This window comes from Nyctereutes procyonoides, unplaced genomic scaffold (assembly GCF_905146905.1).
Source record: "Nyctereutes procyonoides isolate TBG_1078 unplaced genomic scaffold, NYPRO_anot_genome, whole genome shotgun sequence".
In the NCBI taxonomy this organism is placed as follows: domain Eukaryota; kingdom Metazoa; phylum Chordata; class Mammalia; order Carnivora; family Canidae; genus Nyctereutes; species Nyctereutes procyonoides.
Window position 1 is genome coordinate 50,042,256 of NW_026575047.1, and position 18,773 is coordinate 50,061,028.

The 18,773-nt window shown below is 43.3% G+C and overlaps 1 protein-coding gene across 1 annotated transcript in view; it reads right to left on the minus strand.

The window, feature by feature from the left end:
* The window catches only part of IGF1R (insulin like growth factor 1 receptor), a 299,635-nt gene that overhangs the window by 14,903 nt on the left and 265,959 nt on the right, over positions 1 to 18,773 (minus strand). Inside the window, exons 12-19 of the mRNA XM_055326274.1 lie at positions 18,559 to 18,695; positions 17,913 to 18,072; positions 14,062 to 14,164; positions 13,237 to 13,307; positions 9,017 to 9,246; positions 8,576 to 8,686; positions 4,939 to 5,098; positions 281 to 410 (exon numbers count right to left, since the gene is read on the minus strand). Coding sequence (XP_055182249.1) covers positions 281 to 410; positions 4,939 to 5,098; positions 8,576 to 8,686; positions 9,017 to 9,246; positions 13,237 to 13,307; positions 14,062 to 14,164; positions 17,913 to 18,072; positions 18,559 to 18,695 — 1,102 coding nt within the window. The remainder of the gene's footprint in view (positions 1 to 280; positions 411 to 4,938; positions 5,099 to 8,575; positions 8,687 to 9,016; positions 9,247 to 13,236; positions 13,308 to 14,061; positions 14,165 to 17,912; positions 18,073 to 18,558; positions 18,696 to 18,773) is intronic.

Genomic DNA, 18,773 nt, shown 5'->3' on the forward strand with positions numbered 1-18,773 from the left:
TGGTATCCTGGCCACTTAAGTGAACAGCTAAGGACTGAAAGAGATGTTGGTCCTATAAATTCTTTAGATCCAACAAATGCCCATGGTCCTTAGCAGGCCCACCCACAACAGGAACCCTTAGAAATGCAGGAGTGTGACCCACATAACACTTAGCCAAAGCTGGAAAGAGGCTAATGGTGAACAGAAAACATGAGAAAAATAAAGCCCTCGGGACTGAGCCAATGGGATCTGTGGAGGCTGGAGTGCTCCACGCTTGTGTTATAGGAAAAGTCTCTCATACCAGACGTCAGAGTGAGTGGTGAAGACTCCATCCTTGAGAGACTCAGGTGACATCCAGCGCACAGGCAGCAGCCCCTTGCCTCCTTTCCGGTAATAGTCTGTCTCATAGATGTCTCTTGTCATACCGAAATCTGTAAGGTAGAGAGAAGGCACCCGAGTGATACGCTTGGAGCAGCTCTCAGGGCAGAAGCAAAGATGTCCTGCCACTGTGGCAGGGAGGGGGGGATATGGATGCCCATATCCAAGGGTGAGGCACACTTTAAAGAGGTTGGACCTCAGTGTTAGCGATTGTATAAGGCAGAATCAATAAGGGATGACTGATTTGATTAATCATGTGACAAGGAAATACCAAGAAATCTCTGCTTTCAAATATGTTTATAATTTGACTCTTTAAAAAAGCTAATTCCTGGGGCACCTGTGTGGCTTAGTTGGTTAAGCGTCTGACCCTTAGGTTTCAGCTCAGGTCATGATCTCAGGGCCGTGAGACTGAACCCTGCGTTGGGCTCCACACTCAGCAGGGAGTCTGCTTGAGATTTTCTCTCTCCCTCTCCTTTTGCCCCTCCCCCTGCGCGCTCGCGCTCTCTCTCTCTCTCTCTCTCTCTCAAATAATGTTTTTTAAAAAGTTAATTCCAGGATTCCTGGGTGGCTCGGTGGTTGAGCGTCTGTCTGCCTTTGGCTCAGGTCATGATCTGGGGTTCCTGGGATCAAGTCCCACATTGGGCTCCCCATGGGGAGCCTGTTTCTCCCTCAGCCTGTGTCTCTGCCTCTCTCTCTGTGTCTCTCATGAATAAATAAAATATTTTACAAAAAAGGTTAATTCCAAATAAATAAATAAATAGTTAATTCCTTTATTCATTTAAAATGAGAAGCAGTTTACAAATTATCAAGTCTTACAGTTTATCAAGAAAATATATACTGTGTAGACCAAAGGTCATTTTTCCTTTTTTAAAGATTTTATTTAGGGCAGGCCAGGTGGCTCAGCAGTTTAGCACTGCCTTCGGCCCAGCGTATGGTCCTAGAGACTGGGGATCGAGTCCCACGTTGGGCTTGCTGCATGGAGCCTGCTTCTCCCTCTGCCTGTGTCTGTGCCTCTCTTTCTCTCTGTGTCTCTTATGAATAAATAAATAAAATTAAAAATGAGAGACACACACAGAGAGAGGCAGAGATAAAGGAAGAGAGAGATGCAGGCTCTATGCAGGGAGCTCCATGCAGGACTTGATCCCAGGACCCCGGGATCACGCCCTGAACCGAAGGCAGATGCTCAAGCGCTGAGCCACCCAGGCATCCCAGACCAAAGGTCATGTATACGTGGTTTTCAAAGCTGGTGAAATAAACAAGAGCATGTTGACTCTTATTTACTTGGTAGCACTGCCCCACTGCCAGAGGAAATAAAGTAGTTTTGCCACTTATTAAGGGGGAAAATATTGAAAGTACCAATTCACAGGGGAAAAAAGTACCCGGTAAGATGCCTTGGGGATGCTATTTACCAGGCCCCTGGAGCTATTACTCAATAATGTTTTTCAACATAATACTCCCACTCATTTTTAAAAATTTCTTCCATTTTCCATGTCTCTAGAAGATGTCACATAATTACATTTGATGACAGACTTGCTTTATAATCCTAAACTATTGCTTCTTTGTCAGATTCTGATTTTCCACTCAATGATATAACCTTTTTCTTCCAGGGACTCTTCTGTTTTCCTTCCTAGGAGAAAGGGCTGCTCTCCTTTCTAAAATGCTCATTTGTGTCTCTATCTGTGCCACAAAGTGGTAAGGCTACAGAGCAAATTCAAGGAATAAATTTCCTTGGACATTAAGCAACACAATTTACTTGTACTGAGCGAAGGGCCATCAAATTGTCTCTGGTAAAATTACTTGTCATGTTTGTAATCCATGAGACACTGGGCATTGGGACAACAGGGTTTTTGAATCCTAGTGAAGAATCAAACTGAAATGTTGAAGTCTTATCTCAGAATTACTCCAGTGATATGCAAACGAGAGTACTTGCCTTTAATTGCACAAGAAGGAAAAGAAAAGAAATCCCAGAAAAAGAACGTGATCTATTTCTGAACACAAAAGAAAAATTTCAAATTTTAGTGAGAAAAACCACAAGTACAAAGAAAATGTCACTGTAAATGTACCACCTGGTTAAATGGCAAATATGGTCCTTGCTGATTTGGACTTCAAATGGCAAGTGGCATAATAATAGCTCTCCCACCGTGAAGTGGAACCAGGAAGAAAGTAGCATGAACTGAGCTCCTGCATGTGCCAGGAAGAGGGTGGGAAGCACGATGTCAATGACTGCAGGAACTAACACCTACTGAGGACCTGCCTCATGCCAGGCATGCACTTGGAGCTCTCCTGAACCTAGTTCTTTCCACCATCTCATGGCTTTGCTATATCAGCAGGCCCATTGCAGAAGGAAAGAAACTGAGGCTCATAGAACTTCAGGCACTTGCCCCAAGTCTCATCTGTTATTGGCAGAACCAGAATTTAAGCTCAGACCTTCTGGGTGCCCTACAGTTGGGGAAGGGGCACTGGTTGGCATCTCCATGGGAACAATCTGATTCTCCACAGAGAAGGGAAGGGAATGGAAAGGGAAGAGGAAGTGAGCATGGAGCACAAAGAAAGCCCAGACAGCAGCTAGAGAGGCTCTTCTTAGAAATCCCAGAGCATGAAGGCCTCCCAGGCTTCAAACACACCAGATGTGTGGATGCTTCAAAGGGCCAAATTCAGGGACACACTGTTGACTCCTGAATGAGTAATTCTAATGACCAAGGGATGTTTCCTCTATGATATGGTTCCATTCATCACCTCTGTCTCTCCAAATGAGAAATAAAGACACTCACCCATAATTTGATAATCATTCTAGAGGGGATACTCATTATTCACAACTAAAAGGCCGAAACAGTTCACTCAAAATCACTGCTAAAGAAAAAAATTACTGCTAAAGAAAGGTGAACATTTCCAGAACAGGATAGTTCAAGAACTAGACAAAGAGGTTAGTTTTATTATTTTTTTCCCAGTACTTTGAATGTATCATGCCATTCTCTTCTGGACTGTAAAATTTCTGCTGAAAAACCAGCTTATAGTCTTATGGGGTTTCCCTTGTAGGTAACCGTTTTCTATTGTCTTGTTGCTTTTAAAATTCTCTTAATCACTACTTTTAGCCATTTTAATTATTACATCTCTTGATGTAGAACTCCTTGGGTTGATTTTGTTGAGGACTCTCTGCTTCCTGGGCCCATTTCTCTCACCAGATTGGGGAAGTTTTCAGTCATTATTTCATCAAACAATTCTCTTCTCCGTTCCCAATAATGTGAACATTGTTATGTTTGATAATGCTGTTGACTTCCTCTAACCTATCCTCATTTTTTGTTCTTTTATCTTTTTTTCCTGTTCCATTTGGTTGCTTTCAATTATTCTTCCAGCTCACTTCCTCTACTTATTCCCTCTAGTATATTTTTAATTTCAGTTATTAACTTCTTAACCTCTAATTGGTTCTTTGGTATATTTTCTATCACTTTGCTGAAGGTCTCAATGAGATCCTCCACTCTTTTCTCAAGCCCAGTGAGTGTCTTTGTGATCATTACTTTGAATTCTCTATCAGGCATATTGCTTATCTCTGATTTGTCTAGCTCTGTTGCTGTGATTTTGTCCTGTTCCTTCATCTGTTCCCTCATTTTGTCTAACTCTCTGTGTTGGGAAAGTCAGCAAAAGCCAAAGAGGTTAATTTTAAATAGATTTCAGATGTAAAGTGTCCCCCTGCAGTTTCTCAGGATAAATATTTGATGTTTTTCTGAGCCATCATCATCTCATAGTAGCAAGATAAAGGTCCTGGTAAGAGCAGGTGCTTTCCTGAGCATCCCTGAGGATGTGTGTGTGTGTGTGTGTGTGTGTGTGTGTGTGTGTTTTAATCAGGGTTAAGAGATCAAAGCAAAGCCCAAATCTAAAGGCTGAAATGAATTTCTAACTATCACCAGAAATGCAATCCAACTCCCTTTTTTGGTGTTTCAATAAGTGGTGGCAAAAAGAGCAGGTCGGTTGGTTAAGTATTCTAAGTGATAGGTCAAGAGTTTAGAGGTTGGCCAGCCCAGCCTGGATGTGAACCCCAATAAGCAGTGATCTTCCCTTCCCTGAGGGATTGCCACCTCCCTGTCATTGCTCCTGTTCTGTGTAGGGGCTTCATCATTAGGGGACCTCACTTCTTATAAAACTCCATGGACCAATGGGAAGACAAAGCTCCTTTCAAGCTAGGAAAATTGGGGGAACTACTGGTAGTTTTGGTGGCAACTTTTATTCCCAAGTCAAAATCACCTTGAGTATACTGCCTCTATTATTTTTGTAACCAATGCTTAGAACTGTTCTGTCAAGAAATGCCTCAAATGTCAAGAGAGGCTACCTCAGTGATCACAGCCTCAATTCACCCTTGCCCACTACTTGTTCCGCTGTGCCCACATGTGCTTTCGGGGTCTGAGCCAGCCTGGCCAGGTTTGTGATTGACTATCAACTGGAAACAACCACATTATTCCCAAGAGCAAGACTCTGGACTCATGGGATGCACTGGAAAACCTCTCCATAGGTAGGCTAATGCCAACTTAGTCTCTGAAACACGTGTGAGTTTAGTCCTTGCTCAGATCTGGAAAGCTAAGAACACACCTCCAATTTTGACTGTGAAATCTTCGGCCACCATGCAGTTCCTGGCAGCAAGGTCTCTGTGGACAAACTTGTTGGCGTTGAGGTATGCCATGCCATCAGCAATCTCCCCAGCCATCTGGATCATCTTGCTTAGGCTTGGAGGTGCGAGGACTGGATTATTCTGTTGTATAGGAAAAATATAACATGAGAATTTAGGAGTTTTTCCCACCCTACATTCTTTTAGGATACGCAGATCCATCTTCGTTCAATCTGAGCACCACAGGTCATTCTGCTAAGAAACAGGACTTGCTGAAAAGGAACATATTATTATGGAGACCATAGCATCTGCTTTGTGGTAAAGTCATGCGCTTGCTCACTGACCACATCACACAAAGCTGCAAGGAGAAACACCAATTAGCACAACTTGGGACCAGCATTTTCTATTTTGGGTAGGGCAAGAAATTATTTAAAGTGGCACTAACAATTTTTGATATTAAAGAATTCTTAGTTACTCAAGTTTTTATTAGTTCATGCATTCCTTTTATTTCTATAATCAAAGTACAGGTAAAAGGAGGGAGAAAAACTACAAAAGCTATGTGAGAATAAGCAAATATGTTTCCCAAATGGACACTGTAGGCTTTATATCTCATATAAGCATTATTATAAATTATTTGAAGTTTTTCCTTCTCTTCAACTTCCTTCTAAAGTACAAAAATATCAAGGTTAATGTTTTCACCTTACAGTGTGGCATTCCTTGGGTTATTATTTTTCTGTGAGCACCAAGGAAAACAGACACTTGCCAATTAAAGTCCAGGTGAAGCTTATTCTGGAGGGGGCTGAATGTAAACCAGTGACTAGTAACATGGATAAGCATTTTTTTGCAGAGAAGGGCAACATACTGGCTTTAGAATTAAAGAGAAATACCTCCAAATAATAATAAATCTATTTGGAAAAACGTTTATATAAAACATGTGCCCAAATCTCTCCATCCTAAACAAAACAAAACAAAACAAAACAAAACAAACAAAAAAAAACCCACCAAAGTCAATCAGCTTGCTACAGTTGAGATGCTAACTACCTTTTACTTGCATTAGCACAATTGATTTTAATTCTGGTTCCCTGACTACGGAGTATCTGTCACAACACGGCAAAGCCATGTTGGCTCTGATAGGTCCCACATGCCACCTTCCCAGCTCAAATCCTGTGGACCATGGGCAGAGCATCCCTGGGTGGGGTCACTGCTGGGACGATGAGCTGGGATCACGCATGCAAAGTGCCTGCTAGCCCCTGGCCAGGGTCCGTGTTCAGTGAAGGGTGGCTTTGCCCAGTGATGTGCTAGTTTCTGTTGAAAGCTGGCTTCTAGAAGCAAGGTAACAGCCCTCCAAGTATTTCCTGGTTAGTTCCCTACACTTGATATACATGCACATTCTGAGAAGACTATCAACACTGCCTCTGGTGATTTAAAATACTTACCACTGAGTTTTTTGGGGAAGTGATATGAAGTCCCCAAGGGTAAGCCCCAAACCACTACTATCTTTTACACAGGAGGTTTGTTTGTACAAGTTTTTTTCCCTCTGGACCCACCATTGCCTTTTAACCTTTTTGGGGCTCTAGATATGCATGGAATGCAAGGAAATCTGCAGGTGAAATGTTAAGTTTACACTCATGATACTTAAGCTGTGGAGTATTAAGTATATGTGTTTACTAGAAGTAGTCATTCATAATTAATATGAAAAACAGAATCAATAAAAGGAACCAAGTTATAAGTATCAGAAGAGAGGGCTGACATTTTGTTAGTTCATGGTGCTACAGTGCAGTTCTTTCAGACATTTTAGAGAGCGGAAATCTTTAATTTGCCTAGAGCTACTGAAGACATGTATACACAAACACCCACATTTAGCAAAGTAAATGAGCAAATCTTCACTTGGGGAGAAGATGCCAAGTAGAATATAATGAATCTGCAGGACAAGCATGTGTATTTTTATACTTGACATGAGTTAGAAAGAACAAGTTTAAATCTGACAAATCTAAGAGTGAATTTTAGATCTGAAAAGGACTTGGGTAATTATCTTGTCCAACCCGCTTATTTTACACGTGAGGAAACTGAGGTGCAGAGGCCCATAGCGGCTGCTGGAGGACTACAGAAAGCCAGCAGCGAGAGCCAGGACTCAGATGACGTGTTCCAGATGTTTATTCTGTGCCTGATGTCGGGGATGCAGAGAGTGAGTGTTTCATACTTTTCAGAGGTGCCTTGAACGAATCTGATATGAAATATGCTGCCACATATCTAGCCACCCATCTGATGAAGCGTTTCTCCTTTGTACTGGCTTGTGTGTTACAAAAGTGAGCCCGGGAAAAGGCATTAAGATCCAGGGGAGCTGGGGACCTATGCTGGTAGAGCCTACCAAGGGTGGGTGTATTGTAAATCACCCTGCTCTTGGGGCCCTGGGCCACATGGCCACACTTGGCATCGTGACCCTCACAGAACCGCAAGCATCATCTGCTGTGAATAAAGGAAGCCACATGTGAACAGGTGCTTGGAATTCAAATTAAGGAACTACTACTTGGGGGATAATTAAGTTTCAGATTAAAAGAAAAAAGATTAAACAGAGAAAGGTTGTAGAAATTCAAGAGGGGGTAGAGAAAGGGTGAAAGTGAGGACTTTAGACCCACTGAGGAGGCCCAGTGAGAGGCAGATGTTGCTGGGATTGTTTATCTACCAGTTTATCCTCAGAATCCCCTCACAAGTCATGCTGCCATATGCTAAAAAGCTGGCTGGTGGGTTCATGCTATAGAAGGGGAGATACCATGGTGACTAATGGAAAATCACATAGGACTTCAGCAGCTTTAGAATTTGAAGTTCATAAAGCAAACTGATCTTTTTCACAAGATGAATCAGGGACGGCAGCTGAGGCGATTATCATTCTGCCTTGGGATTGAGCCTGATATGTGGATGCAGAGTTTGAGAAACAGACCTTCCCAGTCTCAGAGGCGTAGACTGTTGACAAGCATAGGGGAAGGTGTGTGTGTGTGTGCACACGTAGGGGGCTTGTGAATGAGTGGATGTCTTGCGCACAGAGCTGGGTGGGAAAACACCCCAGCACAAGAATCATGTCAATCTAACATTGAACTTTGATAAGCATTTATTTATTCAAAGGCTTCCTGCCACAAACACTGACCCCTGACCTGGGGCTGTACTCAGGATGAAAAGCTGAACGCGATGGGGTGGAAAGGCAGTCCACCGAGGGAACCAAAGATGAGAAAGTCCATGCTGGAAGAGAAGTCAGCAGAGGAGGAGATAGTTCCTACTGGCCAGGTAGAGGCAGGAAAGGCTTCAGGGAAGAAACAGCTCTGACAAGGGGTCCACAGGTGGAAATCTGGGAGTGTTGGTGGAGGACAGAATGCGGGGGCGGGGGGGGGGAAGCACAGAGGGGTCAGGGAAAGAGGTGTTTGAGGAATGGCAAGTGCCTCCTACAAAAGCTAAAGGTCTCCCTCTAGTCAGGGAAATCTTTCACATAAAGGACCTACAACCAAGCGAGCAGCAAGACACATTTAATGCTGAAAGTAAGTGGATTTAAAAACACTATATCTTCTGGAGGAAGGCTCCAAAGAAGAGAAAAACAAATAACGCACAAAGTCAGTTAAAATCAAAACTGACCTCTATTTCTGGCCTCAGAGACCTGAGATAACTTTTGAGATCCCCTCGTGTCATCAGTTCCATGATGACCAACGTCGGCTGGCCCTGGGACACCACACCCAGCAACCGCACCTGGGAGGAATGGCAAAGAGAAGGACTCAGAGGGTGAGGTTGCCCACAGCTGTCCCCACCCATGCTGCTCGGACTATTGGGTGCTGGGACATGCAGAGCCCAGTTGAGAGTTGAGCAGGTCACAGGGGCCTCCACTGGCTGGTGTCTGCATCCCATCCAGAACCTTCCCAGGCACAGATGTGTAAGGGCAACAGTGAGGTGATGGGGAACTCTGGAAGGCAGGGGGAAAGACACCAACCCCCCCAAGTGAAGCCACAGACACCCTGTGCGGGGGCTCCAGTGAAGGATTCTCCCTGTGTCAGGTTCTGGCTCCTCAGTGCTTTCTCTTACCACATGGTGACAATTGAACTCCTTCATCACTGAAGCCTCATTGAGAAATTCGATCCTTTCACGCATGCTGGCGGCCTCGTTCACTGTTTTAATGGCCACCCTTGTTTCAGGCTCATCTTTAACCACACCCTTGGCAACTCCTTCATATACCATCCCAAATGAGCCCTGGCCCAGCTCTCGGCTCATGGTGATCTTCTCTCGAGCAACCTCCCACTCATCAGGTACATACACTAGAGAAGAAGAAACCAGAGCTGAGACAAGTAATGCAAGGAGACCCTGGGTGGAACGTGCTTTGGGCAGGGGAGGGAAAGCAAAGAACACAAGATTCCACTTCTTAAAACCCACAGAGAACATCAGGAAACAATGACATAGCTTGTTCTGAAAGTTCTGTAAGACAGCTATATGATCAAACACTGGTATTTCAAGTCTTCAAGGATTCTGTGATAATTTGAGGATACTAATACCATATAAGAACCAGGAGGGACACCTGGGTAGCTCAGTGGTTGAGCATCTGCTCAGGTAGTATTCCTGGGGTCCTAGGATCGAGTCCCATATTAGGCTTCCTGCAGGGAACCTGCTTCTGCTTCTCCCTCTGCCTATCTCTCTGCCTCTCATGAATAAATAAATAAAATCTTAAAAAGAAAATAAAACCCACCAAGGAGTCCAATTTGAGATGTGCTAAGTATAGAATTCACAACTGGTTTCAAAGACTAGGGGCACCCTGCTGGCTCAGTTGGAGGAGTGTGTGACTCTTGATCTCAGAGTCATTGGGTTTGAGCCCCACGTTGGGTATAGAGATTACGTAAATCAATAAAACTTTAAAAAACAAAAATCAAAAAAACCTACAAAGACTTGGCACAAAAAAAAATCATGTATTTCAATAGTTTTTAAATTGATTTACATATTAAAGTTGATAATACTTTGCATATATTGGGTTAAATAAAGCATATCATTAATACTTATTTCACTTGCTTCTTTTATATTTTTTAAAAATCTAGCCACTAGAAAAACTTGAGGTTATATATATGGGGCTGGCATTGTATTTCCATTGGTAGCTCTGTTCTAGTCTAGACAAGTGTCTCAGGCCTCACCAAAGACCCTGGGGAGTCTAAAGGGGTCCAGAAGCAACAAATATTCCATGGTGAGCGGGTTAGAAGGGCAGCTGATGAGCAGAGGGGTCTCCCCAGGGCTCAGGGACCCCTCACAGCTGGGATGAGGGGCTAGCAGGTGGGACATACCCAGACTCTCAGTCGATCTGGTTTAAGGAATTAAATACGTAATTTCAGGCAGGAAGGAGAGATAAAGAGAAGGGAGGTAAGAAAGAAAACAGAGGATCCATCCCACAACTTGGATGGGCAGAATTAAAACTAAAGACAAACAAACGAACCCAACCTATTCCATAAGCTCCATAAGAAATTTCAATTATAATGACATTCTTTTAATGTTGTGTGCTTACATCCCAGCCTGAGAGCGGAATCCCCAGCAGCCTCCCTGACTATTATGAAGGAGGTGGTCCTGCAGAAATGCAAGACTGGGAAGCATGGATGGTATCTGTGTTTGCTTTCACACTTCTGGACGTTAACCTTGTACCTATGGTATGTGAGACAAACAGGGCTGACAACTCTATTCCAACATCCCCAGGTCCCATGCATTTAACCTTTAAATGGCGTCTTAAAGGAAAGATGTATATAAGCTAGGCCTAGGAGATACCACCAACTTACACCTCTGAGGGGTGTCCAATATGGCCTACATTAATCAATCTAGAATTTTCTCATACACATTTTTGGATTTTATTGCACATGTGTTCTGGAATTTCATAAATGCAAGTCTACCCTCTATGTGGTTTAGATGCCATATAGCCCCTAAGAAGTGGCCAATGCTCACTTAGATGAGTAAGTATGCAAGACGAGCTGATAGGTAAGACTCTCCACAACACCACCCCTCCCCTCAGAAAGTATAACAAACATTGCTTATGTCCATTTATATCTGAAAATCCAGGCTTGCTTTTAATGAGAATTAACTATGTAGTACACCATAAAACACGGGGTTAAAATGATTCACATTCCTTCCTTGAGAGGTCCCTGAAGTCAATACTTGCAATCCTTTTCTCTAAATTCAACCCAGCAGTTCTGACTTGAACCAGCAGTCCTAAGCCCTGCCAGCCAGCCAGCCAGCCGCAGGTTATGTGCACAATGTTATCAGCACTTCCCTATAGGGGATTTTCGGTGTACTCTGGAGAATGGTGACATGCAGATTAGCTTTTGGAGAAAGAAGTTTTTTGAAGCATTTGCGAACTGCAATGTCATTTGTCGCCCCTTGAGGAAACTAGCTATAAGGTGCTTGTCAAAAAGGCCAAATGATTTACGTTCAAATGAAGTAAGTGTTCCTACCTGTTGGCATGGGTGCCAAGGAGATTGGGTTTTGTTTATTTTTAAAGAAGAATCAAGACATATTACAAAAGTAGTCTGAAAAGATATATAATTTGAATTCAAATCACCAGCAGAATCTGATATTATTGTGTTAATGCTCTTTCCAAACTTCCTGGACACTTCATAGTCAAAACTACAAAAGCCAGTCTCCTGTGCTTTATTTCAAAGCAGAGCAAATTCTCTGGAATAGTCTTCTTCCACCTTCACTGAGAGGGAGAATGGTCTTGCATTTCCCCCATAAATTGTGTGATGACTCCTTACCTTACTTGATTTTTTTTTTAAAAATCTATCATTTATACAAACAATGCATAAAAATCTTTTTGCCTTCTTTTCTATTTTATAAAGAAAAAGATCCTCCCTCCACAAGTAACTACTATTTTAAGTTTGGTGTGTTTCCTTCCAGAATGTTCTCTATGCCTTACATACATACATACACTATATTTAGGAGTATAGAGGTATGTGTGTATGTATATGTACATACAAATATACATATATATATGCCTATTAAAAATAAAAGTTTTTGAGATCTTTATAGAATCAAGAATAATGTCATTATTCTGCACATGATTCCTCCCCTTAAGGGGAGGATCCTTTTGACTGGCTTTACCGTAACCAGAATTGAATTAGAAATTATTAAAGAAATCATAGTGAAACTTTACACATTTACATTGTCCTTTTAAAATGTCAGTTTTCTTATGTTTTCCATTTGATCAAGATAATCAGTTAAAAGAATCACAGATCTATTTTACATCTCCTATACATCTATATCTATTTTCACTTCACCTGAAGCCAAGAATACATCTACCCAATACTGTGCACTTATTCATTCACTTGACGAACCCAATCCAGCTCCTCCCTGGAAGGGTCAGCTTCCTTGCCTGCCCCAAGGACCTCACCATCCTTTTCCACAGTGACTGCATCACGCTGTCGACAAGATGCCAGGGTCTGTATCACCCCCAACTTCTCAATTGCTTAGCTATGTGACCTGGGCAAGCTTCTCTGAACCTCCCTGCCTCACCTACACACACAGGCAGGCACAAGAAAAGCCATCTACAGGGATGCAGGGATCAAATGGGATGGCATTTGTAAAAGCTCCCAGCAAAGTGCCCAGTAATGGTGCTAGTATCACTGGATCCTGGGACCAATGCTCCGCCCTAACTTAATTTGAAAGGTTTGGATTCAAACCCACTGGGGAGAAGAGACGGCAGACAAGGAAAAAAGGAAATACCCACTGAGTAGAACCCAACTTCCAAGTCAGACCTTCTCAGTCACTAAACTACATGAGTTATTACCCAAAGGTATGTGAACAGGCTGTGAGGGTGTAAATTGTGTGATCCCAGGCAGGAGGAAGTGAACAGAAAAACTCCAAGATAGAAAAATGCAGGGAAGCACTAAGGGATCAAAGTCACAGTGATACGAAACTCAGCTGAAACAAGTTTAAGAGCACTATTTTGTCAGCTGTGGCATATCCTCTGACTAGATGTCAACAATTAAACAGCTTTTGTCATTCTAGCATAACATTTCAGGCAATTAAGTAAACTGATTACTGCACTGACCAGTCACCTCTGAAGCCTGTTTTTCTTTGGGGCTTTTCATACAGTCCCAGAATTTTCGACATACTCAGTGAACCGCTAAAAACTTTGATAAAAAAAAAATGTGTTAGCAAAGATGGATTAGAGGCCAGAGTTACCTCAAAATAATGCAAACCTCTTCCCCTTAAATTAGCCACACTCCTGAAAGCTCCCGGATCTGGGACCTCCCCAGGCAGGGACCTTGGCTTTGCCTGCTTACCATCGGCAGCACTGAAGTATTCTGGGTTCACGGAAGCATACAGCACTCCATTCCCCAGCCTGCTGTTATTTCTGTCAAAAGGATAAAATTCAGGTTAAAAACCCCCGTATCCACACGTCATCTTTGCTCTATCAGTTTTATTTGTCCTGTTTCACTAAACATCCAGAGGAAGGGAGCGAGGGGACACATAATGCCTGCTGGCTCTCACCTACACTCCCCCATCAGGCCCAGAGTGAAGCCATTTGCTAACATGTCTTTGGGTTTCTTCGGTGGCCTTAGATTACAGCTTTTTAAGAAACATTTGTTTCTTCATCAGAAATTGAAAGGTTTAGTGGACAGAAAAGGCGGGACACTGTGTTTGGAAAAATCTTCGCACAAGCAGGGGTATCTGTGTGAGGGAGCAATCAGCAAGAGGATGAACTGTACTGGCCCCAAATACATTTTCTGTTGATGCTGAATCATTAGGAAATGCTCTCTTGGGTCACCTGGGTGGCTCAGTGGTTGAGCACCTGCCTTTGGCTGGATCATGATCCCAGGGTCCTGGAACTGAGTCCTACATCGGGCTCCCCATAGGGAGCCTGCTTCTCCCTCTGCCTGTGTCTCTGCCTCTCTCTCTGTGTCTCTCATGAATAAATAAATAAAATCTTAAAAAAAAAAAAAAGAAAATGTTCTCTTTTCCTGTGAGGAAATGTGATTGGAAAATCAGGTCTCCCAATCCATAAAATATTTCTTCAAAATCTTTAAGACATTTCCCTGAACTTGGGTTCACATTATTAGATCACACAACCACAAAAAGTTTCTGAGCTTTTTCATGTAGTCACTCACCTTCTCCTGTGGAAGACATACAGCATTATAACCAACCCTCCCACTATCAATAGCACAGCAACGGGCAGAGCAATGATCAGATGGATGAAGTTTTCATACGTTACTGCAGAAACAAGGGAAATGATAAAATATCACTAGGTGAACAAGCTGGTCATTTTTTGTTTTGTTTTTTAGCAGGAAGTATGAAAAAAAAATCTCTGGAAATTCCTTTACTGCCCTATCACAAACTGGGAATTCTGAAGGCAAACAGTATTGGATATAACAGCAAAAAAGTCCGAGTTATTTGAAAGAAAGAAAAAGATAAAATAAGTGCACACGAAAGAGTATACTCATTTTTAAAGTTCTTTGTATCCTGAAATAATAGTTCAAACGGTAGCCTTGAGTAAAAAAGATGTTTGCATGCAATTTAATAACTACTAATGGATATACATATACATATGAAAAAATATATATGAAAATAAAATGAATAGATTCTTACATATAGACAGCTCAAGCTGTACTGACCCTTGTACTTAGATCATAAATATATTATTTAATCTGCTTAGTATGAAACTGTGTCTTAGTAAGCTGTACCAACCTTCACCCATCTTTTTTTTTATAAATTTATTTTTTATTGGTGTTCAATTTGCCAACATATAGAATAACACCCAGTGCTCATCCCATCAAGTGATCCATCTTAATATAGTTCCATAGACACTTTAAAAAACCCTAACTGGATGGCACCCCTTGCCAAAGTTGCTCTGAATTCTCCCCAAACATTAGGGTCTAGTTACAAGCCTGACCATGGCACCTGCTCATCGCCATCACCAGCACTTATAGGACAGGTACCAGGCTGGACACGGGGGATGCTGTGGCATGCCCCTGAAGATTCTGCTGGATGTGGGAAGTCAGTGCATTTGCAGGTGGCTCAACAACCAAAAAGGTAGACCTCACATGTTGCAAGGATGCAGAGAGGAAGGGAGTGGAGAGAAGCAAGTCAGGGGAAGCCTTCCAACTGCAGAGGAACAGTTGGAAATGACACTGGAGAGAAGTCAGGTTGGCTCCCATGGGGTCTGTTCAAGCCAAGCAGTTTGAATCTCATTCTGTGGATTAAAGGGAGCCAGTGTGAGCTCTCAGGCCTGCACTAAACTGATCAGATTCATGTATGGTGGGATGGCTGTGTCTGAGGACAGCCTGCAGGGGGCTGGTGGTATGGAGGAGGCATGGCTACATCTTGGAGGGTGCCAGAGGGGGCAGGAGGGGACCTGGCTGTGTTCTGTATTATCCAGCCCAGGCCTCAAGAAGAGACCACAGCTCCTTTGCTACACATGAAGAAGACCCATAGAGATGAACTGTCCTCCCCAGGGTCACGCAGACAGCGGGTAAGCCATGGTCCCAGGACTATTCCTGCCCCCACAGCTCAGACCTGCCCCCCAAAGCAAGCATCCTGGAGGCTGGAGCTGAAGCAGTGGTGGAGGCAGCAGGGGCTGGATTTAGTGACACAGAATCAATGGGTCTGGGGTTTGAATGAAAGATGGTGGCTGGAGAGAAAGAAAAGGTGGGGGGGGGGCGGTTGTAAGGTTCTGTGTGTGGATTATGGCACCACTGAGTGACTCTGGGAGCAAAGGACAGAAAGATACTATGAGGATGCCAACTGTGGTATCAGTTCTGAGCACAAGAGTGTGAGGTCCTCATGGGACACCCAAGTAAGAGATGTCTACGTAGAAGTGATGAAACTCACTGGGGACCCAGTGACACCTATTGTAACACACATCAGTGATTATTTTGCCACTAAAAATCATTGTCATTGTTATTACTCTTTATGGATTAGTAAAGCTATTTTAATTTTTAAAATTAAGGACATTTTCATCAGATCCCTCTCAACACGGATGCATCTCCTGCCTTTGCTAATTCTTGAAAACACTCTCAAGTTATCACTGCCTTTGGGAAGCCAGCCAAGTTTTAGTTCTTCTTCCCAAAGACTACTTTTTGTATTTGCATCACTTAGCCTACTGGTCAGGTTGTACCATGTTCTGAGTTTCACATTTCAGCGGTGACATGGAGAAACTGGAACACAGCCAGAGAAGAGCAAAATGATTAAATGGCTAGAAAATTGGTCTCTGCGACTGGGCACAAAGAAAAGGCCAAAGGACTGGAGATTATTTAGTCTGGAGAAGAAAAGTCTGAAGAGTTGTTTAATGGCATTCAAGCACATGAAGGGTTCCTAAAAGGACAGCAGTTGCCAGAAAGCTTGCAAAGCTTCCATCTCCTCTGAGGATTAAGCAGGAGGAAAAGAGATGATGCTGTGGCAAGAGCGTCTTGTCTGACATAAGGACAAACCTCCCAACAGCAAAGCAGGCACACAGCTTTCATTTTCTTGCAGTATATACCAACTTCTGCTGGAAAGAGTCTACCAGAGGGGCTCTCAGGTTTCCCTGTGGCATCCCAGCACTCCCAGGGTTAAAGACAGGGTAGCAGTGGTGGAGGGGAACATGCCCTGTCCGAAGAGAAGCCAAGGCTGCTATTTCAAAGACTGCAGCCTTGACACTACACTACTAACCTAGGCTCTGGTCCTAAGAGTTGGATGCAGAGAGGAGAGAAGGAAAAGGCCAGCCACTGCTCTGGAGAGGGTTCTAGGCATCACTGTGAAGGTTCTAGCACTGGACTGGTTGGCATAGGCTCCTGGTAAGAACAGGTTAGTGGACCATGGAGAATTCAGACTATTTCAGAATTATCTGCCTAAGCTATCTATTTGCCCTTAAATTCAGGCCCAGTGCCAGGCTCATAAAATGCTACCTCCAGGTCTGTAATTCTATTCACACCATCCTTCCTTTGGTATCTGTACTCTTAGGATTTTCAAATACCTGTCTTTGACTGTTAGGCACTGACCAGGTAGACCACTAGATAGGCTGAATCCTGAATTTTAAAAACTCAGACCTCAGGTCAGGGCAGCACGGATGTGGACACCAGGAGGGACCAGGGATGTGGGGACTACCCACTGGACCCATAATTAGCATCAGTAAGCAAGGTGGGCTGCTCTTTCACATGGGGCAGTAAGGAACAATGTTATGCCAAATTTGATCCCATTATCCAAGACTGAAATCATCTGAAAAACTGGGTTTCTAATAAGAAATAGAAACTCAATATGGAAATAATACGGAATATTTATGTCACCAAATAAAATACTCCACTTTCTTGGCCAAGCCAGCACTGGGCTCTTGGTGTACTCATACATTTCATAAAACTCAGTTTCCATATCTGAAATCCTTGCCGAGTATGGCCTTCTAAGAATTTTGTCTTGCCAACAGTTTGAGCATGAAATCACAACATGGCCCAATCTCTGTGTACTTTCAATGCATGTTGGTACTTTAAAAGTGCAGGCAGTACCTCTTTACCAACAGGCAGTCAAGGGGACATCTCAGTCTGAGATGCTGTCACAAGGACTCCTGCCCTGGAACAGGCTGGGCCAGATGGCTCCCAGGTTTCTGTCACTCCTTAAGATTCTAAGCCCTAAATCTGAGCCCGGACTAGCAGCTAATTGGACAAGAGCTGGAATGGTCAATTCAGTGCTTTGTAAAATGCTTCAGACATAAAACAAGTTGCAAGCAAAGGCCTCTTGCTGACTGCTTCAAAAGGGGCTGAGATCCTCTCCCTGCCCACCAAATGAGGTAGGAATAGGAACTCCATGAAGCCATTCCCTTGCTTGAGCTCCCAAATGAGGTGCTGGCTGAAGTGTGACCCTTCTGAAATTTGGCCAACTTTGGTTCCAATGGAAAATCAGAAAGTCAGAGAGAGCCCCGACAGCCCAGGCTTTCCCAATCCTGGCCCGACCTGCTTTCGGGTTTTCCAACTACTCCTTGTCCATGCCTTACTTTTGGCTGGGACATAGAAGAACACAGGATCCGTCCACGACCCATTCCCAGAGAGAGAAGTGGCCTGGATCCGGGCTGTATAGTTCCCCGGGTTGAGCCGGTTAAGCTTGGCACCTCCATACTTCCTGTACTCCTGTCTGGATACACATTCTCGCTGATCCTGGGGGAAATAAAACATAAGTAAGTGCCAACTTCCCACAAGCATGTGAGAAATGGGTGCCTCCTGCCACCCAATCTCTCATGTCCCACCTAAGAGTGATCCCGATTTGCAATAACAGGGAAGAAACCAAGTGTTGAATGGTAATCTTCCAGTAACTGTAAACATAACCAAGTTCTAACCAAATATATATATTTGGTAATCAAAAAGAGTTCCAGCAAGATGAAAAGTTTTTAAGACCAATCTAGCTCATGCTGAAAGATCATTTTATATAACAAAATAGTTTCTGAAGGGTGAAAACAAGCCCCTCTCCTCACATACTGAGTATTTTCCTTAGAGCTGGTAGAAAGACGTAAATCCTCACTGACTTACCTCCTCATTTTAAGTTAAGTTCTCAGCTAACCAGGAGGTGGTCTGTACTGTGCTGTGGCATATGCTCTCAATTATAATGGCAACACAGCCAGGTGGGGACCACTGCCCCAGTCTTACCTCGATTTGGGATCCATATTTTATTTCATACATTAGAATCAATCCATTGGGATTCTCAGGTTCTGGCCACTTTAAAAAGATGGAGTTTTCAGGCCTTGACTCCCAGGTCACTGGCCCAGGAATGTCATCTGCTCCTTCTGTGCAACAATTTAAACAAGTGATAAAGTGAGATTCAGGTTCCTTGGGGTGAGCTAACCTGAGCATTCTCTGTGCAT